We start from the raw sequence: 24,202 nt of genomic DNA, 5'->3' as shown, positions 1-24,202 counted from the left end.
TTTGAAAGTAATTTAAACCTAGGGCCTCTCACATGTAAGGCAGGTGTTCAACCACTGAACTATGTCCCCAGCCCTGAAAGCATTTATAGTTAACCATTATTAAAAGAAAATTCTTTACCATATGGTAATCATAGGTTGCTATTAGAAATATGATCATAGAATATGAAATTAAATTTAGTTTCTAGTTAAGAATTTGTATAACTGCTGCTTTTCATATCAAGCCATTTAAAATTTTAAGAATAAGTTCAAGGGCTGCAATTAAAGTTACATGCTATAGAAATTAATGTACAAAAGTTTTATGCCATTTTTGGGTTAGAAGGATCTAGATTAGCCTTATGAGCTCCCTTTTAAAATATTGTCACCAAGATCTAAACATAAAACTTTTAAACTTTCTAGTAAACAATTGAGAATCTCTCACACATATTTGGCATTTTTTTTGTTTTTTCTTTTTAATGATTATTGCAAGGCAAACGGAGAGTGGGAGGGTTGAAAAGCCTACAAAAAGTGACTCACAGCGTCTGTCTTTGTTTCACTTAGTAGCATTTGCAGAGCAATTACTGTGTGGCAAGAACTATGTGAAATGCCATTTCAAGTTGCTTATGGTTGGTTATAAGTAGGCAGCTGACAGGTTCATACAGAGTAATGAAAACAGGGTACTATTGGTATATAAACTATCTTATCATTTTCCAGACAAAGGGGCCAAAGACATACACTGAAGGAAAGATAGCCTCTTTAAAAAATGGTGCTGGGAAAATTGGATATCCATATGCAGAGGATTAACTCTAGACCCATAGATGTCCCCATGTACTAAACTAAAATCTAAGTGGATCAAAGATCTAAATGTTAAAACAGAAACATTTAATCTGCTGGAAGATAAATAAGTAAAATTCTTGAAGACTGAGGCATAAGTAAGGACTTTCTGAATAGTACCCAGTGGCACAAGAAATATTACTGAAAATCAACAAATGGGGTCATATCAAACTTAAAAGCCTCTGCACAACAAAGGAAACAACCAAAAGTGTAAAGAGACAACTTAAAAATGGGAAAAAATTCTTGCCAGCTGTTTCCCAGATAGAGGACTAACATCTAGACTGTATAAAGAACTCGAAACAATATAAGACCCCCCACAATAAAAGACCCAGTCTAGAAGTGGGCACCTGAAACGAATAAACACTTCACAGAAGTAGTATAAATGGCCAGTAAATGCACTAAGTCTCCGACTTAATGAACATTCACGTTGCAAACTTTCACAGGTGTGCTGTGTAAGACTCACTTTGTCTGCTTAGCAGTAGGCTTGGGCTTAGCAATGAATCCAACTTAAGAACAAGTAATTCTCCAGGAACGGAACCCACTTGTAAATCAGGGTCTTACTGTACAACGGCATTGGCCATCAGAGAAATGCAGATTAAAGCTACATTGCGATACCGTCTGTCTTGGTTACCTTTCTGTCGTTGCTGGGACAAAATATCTGACGACCAAAATTAAGGAAGGAAAGGTATATTTCGCTTACAGTTTTTGGAGGTTTCAGTCCGTACTAGGCATGATTATAAGGCAGAGTGGCACGTGGCAGAGGGCTGCATCTCAGGACGGCAGCACAGCTAAGCAACAACTCACTTACACCGGGGCGGAATGGAGGAGGAATCTCCCCAGCAGCTTCCTCCTCTCCCTTACATATGCAAACTATCCACCCCTGGGCAGGTGCAGCTCTCACACCCATATTCAAACTCTAAAAGCCTGCCCCATGTCCGCATGAGGCTTTGGGGGGACACACAGACATAAACCATAACACCGTCTTACCCCAAAAAGAATGGCCATCATCAAGAAATCAAATAACAAATGATGGCGAGGATGTGGGGGAAAAAAGGAACTCTTTTACACTGTTGGTAGAAATCCAAAGTAGTACAGCCATCATAAAAATCAGTGTAGAGATTCCTCACAAAATAAAAAATAGAAATTCCATTTGACCCCTTCTATATATCTTCCCAAAAGTCCTCATATTACAGGGTTATGTGCATACCTATGTTTATAGCAGCATAATTTATAATAGCTAAATTTTGGCAACAGTGTACTATATATATCTAATGACTCAACAAAAGTTGTTTCTTTGGCCTGTTAGGTAAGGGAGTTAGATTATGTTACCCTTGAATAGATATTAAAGAGCTACATTCGTTCTTTCTATGTAGTGGGAAGCTTGTGCCCATGAGGGCTCTTTTCTAGGTTTAGCTTTTAAAAAGATCTGACATTTGATTGCATTTAAAGGTGAGAAAGAATCTGGAGTTAAGCTCAAAAAGAACTGGAGACAGTAAGACTCAGTCCATGTTTCTCCCATGTGCACCACTTACTTATGGGTTTTAGGTCTGTGTTTTGAGTCATACTTTAGACAGTGAATTGTTCTTTGAAGTTGCAGTCATTGGAGTTAACATGTACAGCATGTTGTTTAGCCCCGTTTTATAAAGGTCTGCTCTGCTTTTATCAAGTAGCAGAACAGTAGCAATTGTAGCACTGCCAGGTAGACTCCCATGACTTAAGGTAACTTTTTCTTTCTTTCTGGGCCATAGTATTTGCCTTGCACAAGTTTAGTTTTAATCCAACAAATGTACAAATTCAGTCACTACATGATGAAAGATTGTGTGCAGGGTTTCATTGTAGAAGTGTATGTAACAGTAAAAATCTGCATATGCCCTAATAGCTGTTACTTGTGATGGATTGAATTATAGTACAGTCACATGTCTTAGTTACTTTTCTCTCGTTGCTGAGACAAAATACCTGACACCCAGAGTTAAAAGGGAAAAGATTTATTTAGCTCATGGTTTGTAGAGGTTTCAGTCCATAATCGGCTGGCTCTGAGGCAGGACAGCGTAGCAGAGGGGCAACAGTTCATGGCAGTGGAAGACAGCAAAACCAACAAGAGAGAGAGACAAGCCTCTTTCTGTCCCCTACGTTGTGTGCAGGCTAACCACCCTAGAGCAGATGTAGCACTCACCCGCTAATCCCAGCACTGGACCATGCGTCAGTCACAAATTCTAAAAGTCCACCCCCATGACTGCGTAAGGCTTTGGGGGAACATTTAGAAACAAGCCATAACAACATATGATGGAATGTTATACAGAAAACAAGAAAGGTTTGTAAGTGCTAATGAAGAGTGATGTCCTGGAATGATACACATGACATAGTTGAGGTTTTTTTGAAGAAAGGATGAATGGATAAATATGCCCCCCGCCAAATTGCTGTTTTCTGTGTGCTCGTTTTAGAAACCAACACATATACAGAGGCTTTAGTCTATGCAGATACATAGGATAATGGTGGAAGGACACACAAGAAATAGAAAATAGTGGTTGCTTCTAGGTAGTGAGAATCATCAAGAGACTTTACATTAAACACTTTATGTTTTGAACAGTTATTTTTTATATTTTGAAGCGATTACGAGAATTTGGGTCAGTGTGTAATAAACCAAAAAAACCACCTAGACTTTGGAAATAATCAAGGCCTACTAACATGGGCAAAACAAACTCATCCTTTGCTGTTTGGATTTTTGTTCAACTTCCATATATTGTTGGTTTTCATAGTTTCTGTCCCATGTCCCACTTCTGAATCATAGATCATTAAAAAACCCACAGAGGGATATGCTTTGCTTTGCTTTTTGTTTTGGTTAGGCAGTGGAGGTTATAGTTGCTGTCTGCTCGTCTGTGATTTGTAAGTTAGGGAAGTGTCCAGTCAGGTTGCGTTGCTATGACAAAGTGCACGTCATAGGTTGGGCTCACCTCTTCGGGAGGCTGGAAGTCAAGGTGCCAGCATGGTTGGGCTCTGTCTACTGAGGGCCTCCTTCCACACTGTAGAGCAGAGGAGGCCTAGAGAGCTTCCCTCGGCCCGCCCACAAGGGCTCCGGCCTCATGACATGTCCTCTAGAAGCAGCCACCTCCTCACCCTGTCTCATCGAGGCTCAGCGCTGCAACATGAATCTGAGGAACATAGACAGCAGGCGGTGTTTGTGAGTTTCTTTGAATGCTAATAGCTCTCAATTTTTAAGTACTTCTTTTGAGATGAATTTAAGGATACTCTTTTGTCTAAAAGCAGTATGTAGTGGCAAATATTTGTCAAATAAGGACGCCCATTTCTTCCCTAAATACTTGTTTTGTTGTAATTGGGACAAAGTGTACATACCGTGAATTCAGATATCTGAGGTGTGAAATTGCTAACTTTTGACAAACACGCACTTGTGCAGTCTACATGCTATCAAGGTATAAAAGTTGTATCGCTCCAGAAAAGTCCCTCAAATTCCTTCCAGATTCTTGTTCTTGCACTTGTTCTTCCTTCCTGTGTTCTTGTTCTTTCACTACAGATTAGATTTATAATTCTTTAATTTCATATAAATGAGATTGTACTGTATATATTCTTTTGTGTCTTATTTTGTTCAGTATAATGTTTTTCAGATTTATTCACTTTGTATCAGTGAATTGGTCATTTTTTTAACTGCAGAAAAGTATTCATTTAATTTTAAATTTCTGTTACTCTTGTATAAATATATTTATAGCTCATCTAGAGGTGGACATTTGGGTCATTTTTTATTTACAGATATTATGAGTAAGACTGCTGTGAATATTCTTATGCAGGTTTTTTTTTTTAATACATGCATTTTTTTTCTCTTCCAGTTTTCCAAAGTCGTCGTACTCGACATCTTGCTTTTTAGTTTTAGTTTTTATCAAAGTTATGCATGATTATATTTCAGAGTGAAATAGTTCTATAAGACTTTACCAAGAACAAGAGTCTCCTGTTCCTTTAGAATTTCCTTCCCTGGAGGTACTTTGAACTATTGGAGTTGACTCTTTTGGTACTACCTCTATGCCTTCCTTAACTTTTACTTGTTTTTTGTTGTTGTTGTTTATTTTTTTTTTATATTCTGGGCATTATTTATGGACTTCCCTTGATGAAAGGTGTAGACTTAACTTTCTTTGGTTCTACTCCAAACCTCCTCCTCGAACACAGCCTCTCTTGTCTCCTTCATATGCGTGAAATGTTTACCTTGTTACCACTATGCAAATACTCTTTCTACATTTGGTTTTCTCCATTGCTGTCTTAGGTATTAATCTATCATTCCCAGAACTCTTCCCATGTTGTTTAACTTTCTTAGTACATTGAAATGTATTAGAAGTTCAGTTTATGGCTCTACCACTTCACTGGGCAAATTACTTAAATCTTCTGTGCCTTAGTTTCCTCACCTGCAAGTTGGGAATCATAATAATAATAATTTCAAGTGTTATTGCAGTAATTACAGTAAGTCCCTGACTTATGAACCAGTTACATTCTGGGAGAACTGTTGGTAAGCTAGATTCATTCATAAGCTGACTGAATTTTATGCAGTACACCTGTGAAAGTGTAACTCGAATGTTCCTAAGTCAAGGACTTACTGTACTTAGGAAGTACAAAGATCAAGAGGGGGGCTCTACATATAGTACTCAATATGATAAGGTTTTGATTTGGCTTTTACAATGTGCAGCAGTTTCTAAGACTATCTTTGAGGAGAGGAAAAGGCAGGCTATATGAAAAAATACCATTTGGTTCCCTGCTCCTGCCATTTTTCATGCCAAATCCCCTGCACAAGATGAAAGGTTAGAATGTTGTCCACCACACAAGACAGACATACCTGTTAACTATTTATGGGAGCAGTGTTGTCCACTTTATGCCAGCTGTCATGGAAATAGGCTCCAGAGCAATCGCAATGAACATGCCCACATGGCAGATGCACATGTTCAGTTGGCTTTAGAGGCTTAGCCTTGCACAGTTCTTTGTTTTAGGAAATAGTTGCTGCGGACCAGCTAAGTGCTCTGGAAGGTATAGTGGTACATTGCACAAAGAAAAGTATGAAGAGAGTAGCACACCAGATGTCCAGGTTTTCTTTTATCTAATGTATTGTATCATGTATTGTCTTCCTCCCACTCTTATTATATATAATAACTTTACCATATCAAGTTAATTTCATTCTTCAGAAAGAATACATAGTTTACTATTATACTACTTTAAATATGGAAGAGTTGACAGCAGCATGCAAAGAAGCAAGTTATTCCTAGTAAGTGAACAGTTAATAAGAAAAAACTCTGAAGCTTTATACTAAAAGAAAACTAGCAGCTAGACTCTAGCTCATTAGATAGCAATAATTCTAAATTTATTTGGAATAAAATACAGTTAATAATGATATCATTAAACATTTTTTAAAAATGTAAATTCGCTGATCCCAAAATACTGTCATAAAAGGATGATATGGTAGTTTATAATACAGAGGCATGTTGTTCTGTTAAATTTTTAATTTTTTTTCAACAGGATTCATGGGATGGACAGCATATTCCAGTACTTTTCTCTGTTTTTTGTGGTTTGTTAGTGGCAGTATCCTATCATCTCAGCCGACAAAGCAGTGATCCATCAGTACTTTTGTAAGTGAAGTCTGTTATTATTAAAGAAATTTAGTAAGTTAAGGGTACTTTGGTAAGTTGGTGTTTTTCTCAGATAGTTTCCAAGACCTTTTTCCAGTCGTTCTAATCAAGTTGCCTGAGCTTTTTTTTCTCTCTCATAAGTATTAAAACTATATTTTAATAAAAAGTATTTTTAGTAAGCATTTATGGTATCTTTAACTTTTTAGAATTTGTTATTTCCTGATAATTAAATATACTTAAGTCCTTTTGTTTTCTGTCATAACCTTTGCTATTGGAATTACTGGTTTTCAGGTTATATACGCATTTTTTATTAATTATTTTTTCTTAATTTTTTTAAATGTAAAAGTTCTTTGGTGCAATCCAAGATTTTTCCAAAAGCAGAAGAAAAAAATCCAGAAGATCCTTTATCTGAAGTAAAAGACCCACTGCCTGAAAAACTTAGAAATTCTGTTGTAAGTGTTACCTTTTAAAATCATCTCCAAGATTTAAATTTTAGATGGTTGATCAAATTATATAATAAAGTTTTTTAAATGTCTTTAGTAATTGGGAGAAGTATAAAGTTACAGTGAGTAGGATTAGTTGTATATTGCTGTTGACCTTAAAATTTTGTCATAAAGGTTGAGGATCCTTAACTCAAATATCTAAAGTGCTCTAAGATCCAGAACTGTTTTGAAACCAACATGATACCACAGTGGAAAATTCCACACCTCATCTTACGTGTTAATTTATAGTCAAAGCATAGGGGCACTAAAAATAGTATGTACAGTTACCTTCCAGCTACGTCTGTAAGTATATATGAAGCATAAATAAATTTTGGTTTTAGGCTTGGATCCTATCCCCAGGCTGTCTTATTATATATACACAACTATTCCAAAATTTGAAAAAAATCCAAAACACTTTTGATACTAAGCATTTTAGACAAGGGATAATCTCTCTAAGAAATATTTGTTCCTCCAGACTTGGTTTCTGTGTAGAACAGTATCTCAGACTGCTTTAGCTCAGTTGAAATGAAGTAATTTCATTGGTCATAGGATGTTTTGTCCTGTTGATGTTAGGCCAGGATATTAAGGATGAATATAATAGTTCCTTTTAATCCTCAATTTCAGTGACCCATAGTCAGTCATAGTCTGAAAATATTAGACAAAAAATTCAGTAATGAAAACTTCATAAATTTCAAGTAGCACCCCATTCTGAGTACAAGCAAGATGAAATCTTATACCATCCCACCCAAGCTGAGAATCATCCCTTTGCTAGCATATTTAATGCTGTGTATACACTCTCCTCCTATTAGTCACTTAGTGGTCCCTGTAGTAGGTACTAGATGTTAGGGCTAGGTATATCGGCAGCTTTTGGGAGCTGTTGATGGTCTTGGAACATATCACTTATGGATAAGAGGGGACTGCTGTGTGAACATAAATTAGATTTGTTATTCTTGTTGAGTTTTTAAAAAAACTATGTACTTGTAGGTCATGTACTAGTGTTTCACTTCTCATGGACAATCTGAAAACTGTTTTTCAATATGAAGGAGAGAGCAATAACCAAAACTAAGTTAATGTACTTAAATAAATGCAGTAATTCTTTTAAATATCTAATTTAGTGAATGATAAATTTTTTAGTATTTATTCATGTAGTCTTCTAATATTTTTTTCAAAAAATGAACTCTATAAATCCGTATCTATTTTATGGATCAAAACATAAAACATTTTTGTTTTATTTTAGATTATTTCCATTTATAAAGGCTTCCTGAGTTTCACATAATACTTACTTTCAGTGGACATGAACTATTCATATATTCTTTAGAAAACTTTAAGGGTGGCAAAACTGCCTTGAGATAAAATTGAAACAAAATTTTTTTTCTGACTAGTTTTCATGTTAGCAAGGCTATTTCATGTTAAGTATAATAGAATGTTCTGAATCTAACATATTTATGTATATAAATCTAATTGTTCAATGATGGCTAAGATTATCAAGCGATTTCTGGCTTTTACTACAAGTTAAGCATCCCTAATCTGAAAATTCCAAATCTAAAATGTCCCAAAATTGACATTTTTAATGTGGAGCATTTGGATTTTCCCATTAGGTATTCTCAGCTATTAAAATCTGTGTATATATATTTCAGTGTCCATAAAACTGAGATCTGAACTACTTCTGGCCTTAGGCATTTCAGAAGAGATACTCAACCTGAGTAACCGCTGAAAGAGTGAAAGCCTGCCAAGTAAAACAGTACAAATGCGTGATGTTTTAATGTTTTAAAAGACCAATGAAATTATATCGTACCCGAAGATATATACACTATAAGTGATTTGGTAACTTAAGAACATTATGTTCTTTCCATTTATGTACAAGTAAAATGCATAGACCAATGATGGGGAAAATCTTCGTCTTAAAAGATTTGTTACAGTATGTTAGCCAGGTGTGGTGATGCGTGCCTGTAATCCCAGCACTTGGGAGTCTGAGCAGGAGGATTGCTGTGAGTTCGAGGCCAGCCTGAATTGCATTGTGAAACTCTGTCTCAAAAACAAAAAAAAAATATGTTTATAACATCCAAGACTAGATTTGTTCCATTTCGGTAGTATTGTATTGCCAAACCAAAAATATAAAGAAGTTGATGAAGAAAATAAGATTTATTGTACTTACTTATTGTATATAAGAAATACCTAAATGTCTTAAGGAGTGAGTGAAAAATTACTTCTTACTTTTCCAATTGAGAAGAAAAGAAAGCTTTCTAAAACAACATTTCATGTGATTGTTTAATAATTCTCTGCTGTTTTGTTTTGTTTTGTGTTTCTGTTCCACAGAGTGAGCGTTTACAGTCTGACCTAGTCGTGTGCATTGTACTTGGCGTGCTGTATTTTGCTATTCATGTAAGCACAGTGTTCACGGTATTGCAAGTAAGGAGCCATTTTTATTCTTTCAGTAAGGGAAGTAACTTGGAACGCCGTTCTCATTTGATTGTACTGTTTTTCATAGCACAGAATTATATGACTTTTTATTTGTTTTGACAGTGAATGTCCCCTTTCTAACAGCGTCTCTGAGTCATGAATCTGGGTGTAGCATAGCCAAAGGAGTCTAGCTTAGGGTCCTTTATGTGCTGCGATCTTGTAAAGTTCATCATTTGCAGGACTTAGTTCCTCACTGAGTCGTGTATATGGTTTGGTTGTTCAGTTTGGGAGGGTAAATACCTGTTCCTCCACTTGGCCAGAAACAAAGGCCTAATTAGTTAATTTTATTTAATAATTGAAACAGTATTGAACTATTAGTTCCTGACCACTTACAGAAATAATGTCCAGTGGGTCATTTGTTGCAGGTGATTAGAGGTTACAGTGGGTCTGAGAAGTTCTGGAGTTCCTAATTACCTGAGCCTGAATTTGAAGTTTTGAAGAGATAGTACTTGCTTGTCTCTTTTGTGAATTTAATCAAATGTAAGAACTCCCTTTCAAGTAAAGTGAAGTACTTTTTTTTCCCCTTATGCTATCTTGCTCTTCTCTGACTATAAGGTTTTATTTTTATTTTTATTTTTATTTTTATTTTAAAGAGTAAAAGAAGGATAATATAATAATGGGGGGGGGCCTTACCAAATTACAAAGTGGTAGGAAATTATCACTGGTTATTGTTTTACATATTGTTATCTACAAGATAGTTTCTCAGGAAAACAAATAGTGAGTTACAGACAAAAGAGGTAGGAGATTATCAATAGTTGTTGTCCTCTATTTAGGTGGCTTCTAAAGAAAATAAATAGAGCTATACATGAGTGACCTATTGAATAATCATTAACTATTCTCAATGGTTGTTGTAGGAAGCACATAATAAGCATGCATCCATTTACGAAATAGCATAGGAAGAATACAAACATTACAGAGTTATGGATAGATTAGTAGGAAAATATCAATGGCTGCTGTAATACATGGCGGTATTTTCAAAGTGGTTTCTCTCAGGAAGACAGAGATACGCAAAAAGGATCTAACAAGTAGTTACAGCCTAAGGGTTGTCAAAAATAGCATATTACCTCCTCACCAGTGACTTCTGTCACTGAGGTGTGATGGTTGAAAGGAAGGCCAGGATTGAAAAGAAGGACCGAGAACCTTGCACCTGTGTCTAGCAACATCTGACTATAAAGTTTTACTTAGCTCACATCCTTTATCTCCACTTATTAGAACAATGTAATGCATCACTCTGAAAGGCACATAGAACATTTTCAGAGCAGGAAGCGGTACCACTCTGGTCACTTGTACAATGGTGTAAAACACAAAAAAGCAAGCAGTTAGCACATTTTAAACATCTGTAATGTAAAATCAGTCACTACCTTTTGTGGCTGAGTTAATCAGAAAAAAATTATATATTGCAGAAACATTAGCTTCAAACAAATGCTTAATTCTTTAGCCAGGCATGGTGGCGCATGCCTGTAATCCTAGTGCTTGGGAGGCTGACACAGGAGGATTGCAAGTTCAAGACCAGCCAGAACTACATAGTGAGACCCTGCGTCAAAAAAAAAAATCCTAGATGGTTTTGTTTTGTGTTTTGAGACAGGGTCTCGCTAGTAGCCCAGGCTGGCCTCGAGCTTCCGTGACCCTCCTCCCTCTGCCTCCCAAGTGCTAGAATTACTGGTGTGCACCACCATGCCCAGCTGTTTCTTAGATTCTACAATTGATTTGGATAGTCTCCATTATCACAGAAATTAGAAGTGCCACGGTGAGTCTCACAGGCGGTCCTAATTTTCTTAACTTTATTTTTCTTTTAGCCCGCTCTCAAGTATGTGTTATATGCATTAGTCGGCTTTGTGGGGTTTGTAACCCACTATGTGCTGCCTCAAGTTAGGAAACAGCTACCATGGCACTGTTTCTCTCACCCTTTGCTGAAGACAGCAGAGTACAATCAATATGAAGTTCGAAGTGAGTATTTCCTCAACACCTTTCTTTTTAATACTATGTTTTTTGTTTTGGGATGTTTTTTTTTTCCTCTTTACTGTGCTGATAGACGACTGAGTTAGATAAGTATCATTAGGTAACACTTTGGCTTGTATTTCTTGACCTTAGGTTTAAAGCTGTTAGCAAATCAGTTCTCTTGCAAGATGCTTTAATTTCAGCTGAGGGAAAGGCCTTGTCAGTGCCACAAAGCTAGCTTTCCACAGGAAAAACTTACCTCTTCCTTACAGACGTTCCTTACAGACCTGTCACTGTCGAATCCTCCTGTGTATGACTTGTCCTTCTAGACCCTACTGTCCCCTATTTCCTTTCCATATGTAGGCAGCGCAAGCTGCTTAAGTCCTCTATTTGAATACTTTTAGCTAAAACAGGTAAGAAAGGTCTTCGCTCTTATTTCTGCCAAAGGCACTGTGTCTTCCCAGAGTGCCATGGAGAGGTTTCCTGTGACTCAGTTTCAGAAGTGTCAGCCCCTTGTCAGCAGGCTGAAGGCAGAAAGAGCATGATGGACGGGCCCGGGCACCCTGTGACAGCCAGGGAGCAGAGAGAGGAGAGAGGAGCCGGGGAAGGAGACACTGCACACCCTTCCAGCTCTCCCCAGTGACCCACCGCTTTTGACTAGACCCACCTTGTGATAGGACTTCCAGCTGTGAATTCATCAATAGGTCAATCCACTGATAAGTGCAGTGCCCCCATGCTCCACCCAGTCACCTTCCAGTGTCTCACCGCTGAACACGAGGCTTTTAGGGCACCTTCTAGATCTCTTCGTTGGCCCCATGACTCACATGCTTACTTCCTCATTGTAGAGAAATAGTAAAAGTTTATACTTATGTCATTCGTTATAAACCAGTGATTAAATAAGCTGCTTCTGCTACCTTTCTTTCAGTTAGTGAGTTGCTATAAAGAGAATAAATTTCTCAGTCATTTGAAGATGAATTAACCTTTTTAAAGAACTCTGAAGCCTTTGAAAGCTTTCTGTTGTAAACTTGTCTTTACATTCTCAAAGAAAATTTCCTAGACCTTTTAGTGAAACTGATTGAAGCATCATGTCACTTTAATCTTGATTGTCGGTTGGATCCTAGAAAGATAATTAAACATGATGTGTATCTTGAACCAGTAGCACTGTGCAGACCTTTTCAAAGAGTGCGCTCCTTTTATAAGGAAAATGACATGAAACTGTGGGAACCAATACTGGCCCATTCTCTGCTTGAGGAGAAGAGAGTGAGGTGTTTTTTTTTTTAGTGAACTATTGGCATCACTTCTATACATAAGTGATACTACATGTCATGTACCTTAAAGGTAATAGTTATTAAAATGAATAATAGATCATGTTCTTTATTTTAGATCTTAAAATGACTCTAAATTTTTACAATTTTGAACGACTATAACATTTTTGACTTATTGAAAGTACTAGGTGGTAGGAAACGTAATTTTTTTGTACCGATTTTGGCAATTGAAAGAGAAATATGTTATTCTTTGGAGAACTTCCTAAAAGCCTGGTGATACTGTTTTCATGTTGCCAGAAAACCATATATTAAATCTACAGGGTTATCTGAGATACTTTATTGGCAATGAGAATTTTTTTTATGAAGTATATGAAATTAAATGTATTTGCATATCTTTCCTGAGATATTATGTCATATATAATACATATATGTGTATATGCACATATATGTACATATATGTGTATATGCACACATTTTCAAAATAGATAATTTAATACATCATCTATTTTAAGGTATGGTACACCCTGATAATGTTCAGTGATCTTTTTTCCATGAGATATTGGCATAAGTGAGAAAAAGTTAGAGTTTTAAAACTAAAGTTTCAGGATTTACAGTTTCCAGTGAAATTCATTTACATGTAAGTTATAATCAAGGTGGAAACTTGTTTCAGAATTCGCAGAAGTTGATAATTGGTTACAGTACTAGATTTCTTAAATTTTTTATTTATAGTATATTATAAAATTTGATCTATAAGGTTTTCCTTCGTCATCACATTGTAGGACTACTTTATACTTTAGGTGATAAGTGGTTTTCTTGACTTATGTTGCCTTCTTAGATGCAGCCACTATGATGTGGTTTGAAAAACTTCATGTATGGCTTCTTTTTGTGGAGAAGAATATCATCTACCCACTGGTTGTCCTTAATGAACTTAGTAGCAGTGCAGAGACAATTGCCAGTCCAAAGAAACTGGATACAGAGTAAGTATAATAGTCCCTGGGACTTGTTAAAAGCAATGTCTTAAGTTGTTGATCAAGTTCCAAATCATCATTGAGTGTTTCTACAGTATAAGAAATACCAAGAAATTTAAAAATTTCATGCAATATATTTTTGACTTGGGGCCGGGGATTTAGCTCAGCGGCACAGCACCTGCCTGGCAAGTGCAACTTCGTGAGTTCGATTCCTGGTACCAGAAAAAAACAAAAAACAAAACAAAGTAAAAATATTTTTGACTTCCTCTTTTGAACATACATTTGGCTTTTCACAAATTCACTATTCCAAACATCTCATTGTCAGCTGGTACTTTATGAGAAGACATTATTAAGTAGGTTAACTTTAATATTAGATGGCAGGTTTGGGAGATGGCTGTTTGTGTGTGTGTATAATGTAGGACATGCCATGTGGGTGGTCCGTTGCATACATTGTTATCTTATAGGCCTACCTACCATAGGTGCATGTTGTGAAGTAAATGTTAAATAATGTTTTTCATTTGTTAAGAGCAATTAATAATTTTTTAAGAGCAATTAATAATATTAAAGTGATAGAAGTAATGAGAAGCTAGAGAACCAAATGTCAGTTACAATACTATTTATTTCTAAAACGTGTTTATTTGCATAGAGTATTAAGAATTATAATACATACTATTAAAAGAGACTTTTGTACAAGTTAGATCCAGTCAGGATGTGATTTGCTTCACTATATAAATCATTTTTAGAAGTTTACATTTGATGTGTATATTGTAAACTTAGTAAACGTAGTGGTGATTTTTCGAAAGTCAGCAGATTCCATTGTTCATAGCCATGAGCCGATGAGCTGTGCTTTCTGTCTGTTACAGATTCGGTGCTTTAATGATCACCATCGCGGGCTTAAAGTTGCTGCGATCCTCTTTTAGCAGCCCTACGTACCAGTATGTCACCGTCATCTTTACTGTGCTCTTTTTCAAGTTTGACTATGAGGCTTTTTCCGAGACAATGCTATTGGATCTCTTTTTCATGTCCATACTGTTCAACAAGGTAATTTATCACTGAAAATAATGCTTCTGTCTGTAAAGTCTCTCTCTCTAACATACTCCTAGGTAAAGATTATGCTTATATTTCATTTGATTTATTATCTTTTTAGTAGTGTGCCTCTTCAATCAACCAGTTATTTTGGAGCATATTAGAATTGCTACTCAGTGCTATAATTCATAAAAGATACAGTATATTCTTTGTGAGAGCTATGAAGATAAAAGCAAGGTATATAGGAAAATTAGAAAAGTATGCATTTCTAAGTATATAAGACCTTCCAAAGAGAGTGTGGCTTTGAGTAACTTCAAAAATAAAAATGGTGATAGTTGAGTTAGGCTCTGGGCTGCTGGATAAATGGAGGGAACAAATTCTAATGGAAATTCACCTAATTAGCTAAATGCAGACAGTAAAGCCATGCAGGAGCAACCAGAAATTAGATATTCTGAAGTTTATGAAATGCTTCTAAAATCCATTACCACTCGTAAGTGTCCTCATTCCCTTTAAAAGTGACACCTGAGTCCTCTCTCTTGATGCAGCGATCATTTTGCTGGACCACATTACCTTCCTACATTAAGTAGGCTGTGGGTTGTACAGTCAGATTGTTTGTCAATTAAATACCAATTAGATTTCATGTTAACACCACATACAAGGGACTTCGACATATATTATCCTATTTGATAGGTATCAGAGAGCTGAAGCAAATGAACAGCTACAAAACACAATGAAAGTCCCAATTTTAGGCAAGTTGGCCTTGTCAGCCACTTTTGGGATGAATTGGGGAAGAGAGAGAACCTGAAGGTATGGAGAATGGTTTGGAGATTACGACAGTGGTTCAGATATGATGGCTATCTACCTGACCCAGGACGGGAACGGTACAAGTGGAAAGCCATTAATCTGAACAAGGTTTTAGTGATAGTCGGTTCCAGTATTATAATGGAAACATTCCAGTATTATATTTGTTCAGCCACTAATTTATATGCCTTTTTATCACTTATTTCCTCTTGTGAACATGGTTATTAACCAGCGGAAGCCAGAAAGTTAAGCAGGGAATTTTTTTGTGTAAAGAAGCATGTAATTGCTTATAAACGTAAATACTTAGATTTAAAATTGTATTTCCTAATGTGCAGAGGTAATCATGAACAAACGCAGCACCCCTGTTTTAGTGTAGAGGTTCAGCTGCAGTAGTAAATCCAGCGTTAATGAAGGTTAAAACGTGCTGTGCTTCCACTGACAAAGCTGAAGTTATGTGCACATGCCTGCCAGTAGTGCACACGGCTAGGTACCCTGCCGACAGGCAGTGAGAACGCTATTGCAACTGCCGTGTTCACACGCCTTTGACATTGCATTTGAAACATACTTTGCTTCTAGACCACTGAAACTTGAGAAAAATGAACCTTAAAATAAAATAAATACAAGTTCAGTATGTTGGCAATTCATAAAACTTTTCCTGTTACACAAGTGGCATATTATTTTTATGTCATCTCCCTACTAGGAAGAAAATGTACTTTCTAGGTCTTTCATTTTCTTATTCAAATATCTGATAATTTTTTTTGCTGATGTTTTCCTTCTCTTCCTGCAGCTTTGGGAACTCCTTTATAAGTTGCAGTTCGTGTACACCTATATCGCTCCGTGGCAGATCACGTGGGGTTCCGCTTTCCATGCGTTTGCTCAGCCCTTTGCCGTGCCCCGTATCCTTCTCATGTTCTGTGAGCGTGGACAGTTACATCCTTGATGAGAATGTTGGTTTTAGACGTAACCTTTCACAGGCATAAAATATAAATATAAACATAATGTTATTGTGAAACATTAAAAACACATAATCTTTTGAATCTACGGTTATCCTGATTTAGATTGTATAACTTGTTTAACATCTATTTCCCAAAGATGATCTGAATGTGAGAATTAATTTACAATTTTATTTGGTTTGTGGGCCTGGGGATTGAACCCCTGGTCTTTATACTAAGCTACATCTCCTGCCCTCATCTATTTTTAATTTTGAAATAAAGTCCTGCTAAATTACTAAATTGACCTTGAACGTGGGATCCTCCTGCCTCAGGCATCCAGAGCACTGAGATTAAAGGTATGTGCTCCCACACCTGGCTAAAAATCTTATATTTTAAGTATAAATTATTATGAATGGCATTAAAGTCTAGGTTTTTTGTCTTCTGGTACCGAAAATCGAACTCTGGACCTTACGGTTGCCGCTGAGCTATATCCCTGGCCCCCTAGGAATTTTTAATACATATAAAACATTTAGAAATATCTCTAAAAAAACTTTTTTCTTAATGATGATAACTAAACTTCTGTCTGAAATTTCTATTTTCATTTCTTGTCTTTTGGGTTCTTTTGAGATAGGGTCTTGCTGTATAGTTCAGACTGGCTTTGAGCTCGTTATGCAGCCCAGGCTAGCTGCAGTGATCCTTGTGCCTCAGCCTCCCGAGTGCTGGGATTACAGTTTTGAGCCACCACTCCCAGCTTGTACTCATTTCTTAAAGTGCTTTCTAAGTAACACTAAAGGTTAGGGACTGTAATGATGTTGCAACACTTCTAGTGTATGCACATTTTAGTTTTAACCTTCTGGAAAACTAAACCCACCTATCTCTTCCTAGACCAGACACATATTAGCAGGTATTTTTTGGCTCCTTTCCAACCAGCACACCGGCTTGTCCTTCCTCTCTGCTCTTTCTGCTGGGTGCCCCTATGCTGGCTAGGGACACCCTCGTCCATATGCTCTCATTCCGTGCTGGCGAACCAGTGGTGAAGTGTGTGCCGCAGCAGGCAGGTTGTTCGTATCACTGAGAATTCTCAGAGGTTTGCCATCACTTCTCTAATCGCCATCATGTAAATGTGTTTGTGAGAATTTTCTTCCTTTCTTTTTGTAATGTGTGTATTCAGATCAGTGTTAAGTCCCTTATCCAGTTTTCCCCCAGATTCAGCCATGCTGTTTATTCAGGCTGCTGTGTCAGCCTTCTTCTCTACCCCGCTAAACCCCTTCCTGGGAAGTGCGATATTCATCACTTCGTACGTCCGACCTGTGAAATTCTGGGAGAGAGACTATAAGTGAGTAAAGTAAAGTACTTGAAAAACTATTGAGAACATTATTAGCAGAAGTTATTTATGGTTCATAATTTGATATATTCAAATATTTATGCTAAGAAACTGATAAATTTTCTCCTTTTTTTTATGGAGACAGGGTCTCGCTAAGTAGTTTAGGCCAACCTAGAACTCACGGCAGTCCTTTTGCTGGGATTATAGGCATGCACCACCATACCTAGCAGAAATTTATAAATATTTTTAAAATTTGAAAATTATGTAAAAGATAGGAAAGTTAGAGAGAAATTACTCTTTATTTTCTTACATTTTCTACTCAGAAGATTTTTAAAAACAATTCTAATTGAATATACTCATTTTTTTCTTTCAGTGGTTTTAAAGAATTATTCCACATTATAATACTCTGAATATATATGTTGTGCCATGTTATATCATCACCATTAAGATTAATTACAGTTTTGTAGATACAGGTGGCTACTTCTAGAGCTACACTTGTACAAGTTATCTCTTTTTCATGAAGGAAAGTTTTTAATGACCATCTGTGTGCATAAAGTGTTTTCTCCATTCAGACTTAATTTTTTAGGCTAACTAATGTTTAGTAAACCATCCTTGTAAGTAATCTTTCCAGATTTCATCCTCTACATTCATAAAGGGGAAATTATTGAGTTAGAACGTAAACATTTTATGTACACATACTCACATTGATTTGGGAAGAGTTTATACTAGTTTATAATTTTACTGGCCGTCTCTGTGAGTGCCTTTCTCTGTATTGTTGCACATTGGTATATTTGCTCCAGAATTGTGGTTTCATCTTTGAAACAATGAACTAGTTTGTCAGGTTTGAAAATTTTGCTCTGTTCCTTTATCTAAAGCTGTACATGGTGTTTCCCATTTTGGTGAATTTCAGGGTTATTTATACCTGTTCTGTGGCACCTTCTAGTCCAAAGTACTGGTCTGTGGTAGCACCTCTTAAAATTTTTGATCTCAGAATCCCTCTGTACTTTTAAAAATTATTGAAAGTGCTAGTTTTTAAGATATAAACCTTATATATCAACAAATAAAAATGTTTCAGAAAAACTAAAATTTTAAAAAATGTTTATTATTTTAAAGAGAGCAAAAGTATATCCTTGGCATATTAGCGTAAATAACATTTTAAAATTAAAAATAAGTATATTTGTTCACCTACCGAAACATAAGTGAGAGGAATGGCATTGCTTCACAGTTTTTCAAATCTCTTCGTGTCTGGCTTGTTAAAAGACGGTGGATTCTGCCATCTGCTTCTGCGTTCAGTCTGTTGCAGAACGTTGTTTTGCTTGAAATGTCTGAAGAAATTTTGCCCCCCCACTGATGGGTAGTTGAAAAAGAAGTATTTTAATAGACTTTTAAGAGAGTTTTGGATATTTTTTGATCCTTACTGAAACTCAACAAATAGTATTTTATTAAAAGTTCATCGCAATGTGGAATCTAACCTGTATCTGTAAACTTTCGAAACTGTTACACCAAAATTCACCTGTTTATACTTTGAATAGATCGTTTACTCAAGCATAATTCTGTTACATTATTTATTGTTCATTTGAAAATTACTGTTTTACTGAACAGCACATTTCCCAAATACTGACACATTTCATTATGCAGTGTTTTAAAAAATGTGTTCGTTAGTGTCACCATCAGCCTCAACATGAAAAGTTGATAAGTGTCAGGAAGTTACCAAGCTCATAGCAGTAGGCATGTTTTCTCAAATTCTAATTTTTGCTTGACTCGTTATCATTGTCAACAGATACTTCCAGATACTTGTTTTCCTTGAAAGGAAGGTTAATTTTTTAAAAAATTTTTTGTACAATGTCTGTTCAGTAACATTTGTGAATTATTTTCCAGTTTCTTCATCAGGTATTCAAGTCAAAATGGTGTAAACAAGCTGTTAGTTTAGCTTGCAGTTCACACAGTTGCACAAGTGCTTTTCCTCAGGACAACCAAATCTAGCAGCAGTGCGTTCTGTGTGGTTTCTCATTTTGCTGTGCAGAACATTAGAAAGTCCTGTAATAAGATGTTGAGATTTAACAAAAATAATTTTACTACATCAGTAGAAGCGTTTTGAGTGAATGCATTGTCTGTCTCCTTGTGCGTGTTTGGCGGTGAAGGATGGGGCGGTGCGGTGCCACTGCCTTCATTCCTCCTCACACACTAGCTCTTACTCACCCCTGCGTTTGCACCATCCATGCAGCTTGTTAACGCAGTGAAAAAAGGCCAATGACAGCTCAGTGTGGGTAAGAGAACAGTTCCGATCTGGAAGACTCCCTGAAGCACTCTGGGGTCCTGTGGACCACATTTTGGGAATCCCTCCTCTGCAGGCTGCAGTCCCACTGGGCGTTAACAGATGTTCCTTCCCTTGCAGAGAATGCCTCATGCCCAGTGAATGTCTGAGAATGAGACACACAAAGTCCACATCTTTCGTCCTGGACAAGTTTGGTCACGACACAGTCACGGGTGTCTTCTCCACACTCCGTAGTGCAACACACAAAGGGGAAAACAGCTGTGTTTGTGTGTGGTGAAGCTGGGAGGGAGAAAATACAAAACTGTATCCTTAAAATCAATTGTGTACAAAGAGTACCCTAGCCGCAGACTGCCCAGAGATTTTCTGAAACAGGTTGATTGTTGTCAACTATACCCTGCAGTTTCTCACTCATTCTTAATTCTGAAAAATTTTTAAAGTATGGAGTTGCTAAAAATGTTTTCTTTCTGTCATCTTCAGCACAAAACGAGTGGATCATTCAAATACCAGATTGGCTTCTCAACTTGATAGAAATCCAGGTAATACATTTATGAGTAAGGTGCTAAGTCTAAGGAAGATAGATCTATATATTCTCTATATCTGTATATATAGTGAAGATATATTCCCAATTCATTGGAAATCCTCTGAGTTCCAAATAATCATTTGTAAAAACTACATATCCTGTGGGGTTTTTTTGTTTTACTTTAGTAAAGTATATTTAGAGTATGTCCCAATATATGTAATCATTTATAAAATGCATTTTAATACTGTTTATAGAAAAAAATGCCGTTCAAAGATTGTTTTTATCTAAGTTAAAAAGTAGAAAACATTTAAAAACTGGTGATACATGTTGAAGGATATGCAGTCAAACTGTATACATGTTTCATTCATATATTTGCTGCCACGCTTCCCTAAATGTTTAAATATTAGATATTAATTTTATTTAGTCTGTTGTATAAAAAGATGTCATCTGGGTGAAGGGGGCAAATAAACACTCAGGACAGGGCTTCTGTGGGTGGCAGTTTGGTGGCGGTACCATTATTTGAAGTCTGGTTTGTAGCTTTGTCATTTGGAGAACATTTTATCAGCCTACTCAATGGTGATCTCAGACAAAGTAAATCTCACTGCCTTAACCATAAGAGTTATGGTTAATAAATCAGAACTCTATTAATTTACTAAAAGGAACATTACTCTCAAGTAGACTAGAATATTTATATTGATTTGATTCATAAATTCCTTTGATACTGTAAGAAACCTTACATTTGAGAAGCCATCTTAGAAACCAAATGATAAGAATCAGACTCATTCTCAGTTACAGAACTGGAGTAAGGAGAACTGTGACATTAGTGCCTGTTACTGTGAGAAAAGCACCTTGTAAGTTCTGTTTGAGCCTGCAAGAGGCTGAAACCCTCAGGTGGCCAGCAGTGCTGCCCTGCATAACAAATCACTGCACTTGTGTAACAGCAGACACAGGGTTAGATGCGGTCGTTTTAATGGGTGCCAGCTAGGGTCCCTTTCATTGTTTTAGGGTTTAGTTAGTCTAGGTTTGACATGGTCACTAAGCTTTGACTTTTGCCCTTCTCTAATACTCCACTTAGGGTGCCATTTACAGGTTATTGCTTTGGATGGATTACTTCTAGACTTAGGCCCATATTCAACCGGGTTTTATAGTAATGCCTTTCTTACTCGATAACCCTAATGGCTAATTTTTTAGGTTCTTTGTTACTGTGTCTGTATATATAGCTTACCTCTACTTAATATCAGCTATTTTGATACTCATTTTTTAAAAATTCTCTTTGTTTTGGATTTCCCTAGTTATTCAAATCTTGTATTATTTTGCCCACTTCCTTTACCAGATATTTTTTTTTTGTTCTCTGAAGTCTTTTATCTCTCTTGCATGGCTTTATCTATAAGGCTCATTTCACTAAATGACAATAATAACTCAGTGAATCATAAATTATGGACTGTTGCAAAGGTAGAAAAGTCCTTAGATTGCCGCTAATCAGATTCTCACATTACACACATGAACCATCAGGGAGGTATGTTACTTGTAACTCTCAATTCTGAAGTCTTTCTTATGATCCTGTTTCGTCTCTTTGGCTCACCCCTCCCTTCTTTCCTTGCTCCCTTCCCCTCCCCTCTCCTCTTCTCCCCTTCCTTCCCCTTCTCTCTCCTTCCTCCCATCCTTTCTTCCTTCTTTCCTTCCTTTTTGTATGCTGGGGATTGAATCCAGTGCTTTGTGAATGTTAGGTAAGCAGTCTATTACTGAGCTAGATAGAGAAATTAAAAGGATATGAGTACTACCTTTCTTATCAAATAAATACAAATACAACCCTAGCTGGGAGTTTTAATGTTTTCAGCAATCGTATTTGTCAGTGTAAGAGTGGTATAAGGTGGAATTTAATGTTTTGATTTTTTTCTTTTACTCCCTTCTTACAGGATCAGATGATAACAATCTGAATTCCATCTTTTATGAACATTTAACCAGATCCCTACAACATAGCCTCTGTGGTGATTTGCTCCTAGGACGGTGGGGAAACTACAGCACTGGAGACTGTTTCATCCTTGCCTCTGACTATCTCAATGCATTAGTACACCTCATAGAGATAGGCAATGGCCTGGTGACTTTCCAGCTGCGGGGACTTGAATTTAGAGGTAAGACATTCATTCACTTTCTATATTTATAAAATGTACTCCTACAAAACTCATAAAATTGAATCTTTAAGATGTGGGGTAAAAAAAGTTGTTAAAGAATAATGGTTAGTTTTCGCCCTCAAATTTCACGTGCACAGAATAGTCATTTATGCAGTATGGCACGGTATGTGAAGGTGGTGGCATTAGTGTGTGATTGACTTGTTTACTTGGAGATACTGAACTCCCATTGCTCTGAGCTCGGTCTCGCCGGGTATTTTGTGACCAGCTGTCTGCACTGGCTTAATGCACAGAGGTGTGGCATGCTGTGTTCTTGTGTAAGGCAGAGTAATTAACTGAATTATGTTCCTAAAGATACTGTGCCATTGTCCTCAACATTTTTTAATTGAAATGAAATTTACATAAGCTAAAATTAACCTAAAATGAAGAAATCATTGGCATGAGTACATTCACAGTATTGCTGCAAACCATTTTATCAATCCAAAATAAACCTAATATCCATTTAAACAGGTATTCCCCATTGCCCTTCCCACCAGCCTTCTCAGAGTTTATGTACTGACAAAGGCATTTCTACCTGGAAATTATAGATTCAGCTATTCCTGTAAGTTGAATACCTTATATGTCCAATTAGTCACTTAGTTTATTGGAATTTCAGTTCCTACAACTGAGTATCTTTCTGATGTAGGGAACATTTAGGCTTAAGATCTTTTATTAGAGTTCTTGATCTATACTAACATGTCCTGGAGTGTTTTTAGTCTGGAATAGGAAATAAGAAAACATTTGACGAGAAAGAGGATTGAACCAGATCTGTACTCCATAGTCTTATTTTTCACTCTGGTAATTAATCAAAAAGCTTGTGCCTTTGTTTTGGAGGATATACATAGGTAGAACAAGTACTTTTCCAGAAGGTACTTTATTCACTAGAAATTAAGCTTTATATATGTAGCACTCTATCTCTTCTGTACTTATACCCCATGTTTTTCAAGTATAAGCCAGCTAGACTCATGTGAAAGTCAGTATACCCCTTCTACTACATATTTTACACTGCTAGCACTTTTAACTTCCTTTTCAACACTTTTGGTACCTATTTTTTTTTAATTTTAACTAATTACATGGAAAAACTGGTATAACTAATACTTGTTTTTCTGTAAAATGATAGGTCTTCCTTACCATCTTCAGTACCAGGGATCAAGCCCAGGGTTTGAATACTGGCTAGGCAAGCACTCTACCCTACCCCTGAGCTATGTCCTCAGCCATAGCTAACTGAAAAATCCATGACACTAAATTTTTCATATAGTATAACCAGGAGGGAAGTAAAGTACTAGTAGGATTTGTGTGTGTGCACGCATGCATGTGTTCGTGCATACACGCATGTATGTGAGCTTAGTAAACGTTTGCAGTGCATAATAAATATGGGCTATTGATACACATGTCACTTAATCCTTGTTACTTTCTCTTCCCCACCCTTCTCTTTCTTCTCCCATCACTAGATCTCCTTCCCATCCCCAGAGTCTGCTCTTCTGTTTCCTGTTGTTGTTTCTTTTAAACAACGCTTTAAAAATACAAAAACATTCTTAGTTTGGTTTGGCTCAGAGTTGAAGGCTGCCAACCTTCTCTTAAGAGTATAGGTCCTTAAAAAAGAGTGTAGGTCCTTAAA

The 24,202-nt window shown here is 36.6% G+C and overlaps 1 protein-coding gene across 3 annotated transcripts in view; it reads left to right on the top strand.

Moving 5' to 3' along the window:
* The window catches only part of Pcnx (pecanex homolog (Drosophila)), a 114,955-nt gene that overhangs the window by 69,100 nt on the left and 21,653 nt on the right, over positions 1–24,202 (top strand). For all 3 annotated transcript variants that reach the window (XM_013507164.1, XM_013507162.1, XM_013507161.1), the window contains 10 exons: positions 6,316–6,425; positions 6,772–6,877; positions 9,224–9,316; positions 11,164–11,314; positions 13,406–13,547; positions 14,402–14,579; positions 16,153–16,261; positions 17,504–17,633; positions 20,374–20,432; positions 22,333–22,548. In XM_013507164.1, coding sequence (XP_013362618.1) covers positions 6,316–6,425; positions 6,772–6,877; positions 9,224–9,316; positions 11,164–11,314; positions 13,406–13,547; positions 14,402–14,579; positions 16,153–16,261; positions 17,504–17,633; positions 20,374–20,432; positions 22,333–22,548 — 1,294 coding nt within the window. The remainder of the gene's footprint in view (positions 1–6,315; positions 6,426–6,771; positions 6,878–9,223; positions 9,317–11,163; positions 11,315–13,405; positions 13,548–14,401; positions 14,580–16,152; positions 16,262–17,503; positions 17,634–20,373; positions 20,433–22,332; positions 22,549–24,202) is intronic.

Source organism: Chinchilla lanigera, unplaced genomic scaffold, assembly GCF_000276665.1.
Source record: "Chinchilla lanigera isolate Chin_1 unplaced genomic scaffold, ChiLan1.0 scaffold00122, whole genome shotgun sequence".
Taxonomy (NCBI): domain Eukaryota; kingdom Metazoa; phylum Chordata; class Mammalia; order Rodentia; family Chinchillidae; genus Chinchilla; species Chinchilla lanigera.
The sequence above is the reverse complement of the archived record's forward strand: the minus strand, read 5'-3'. Positions and strand labels throughout refer to the sequence as shown.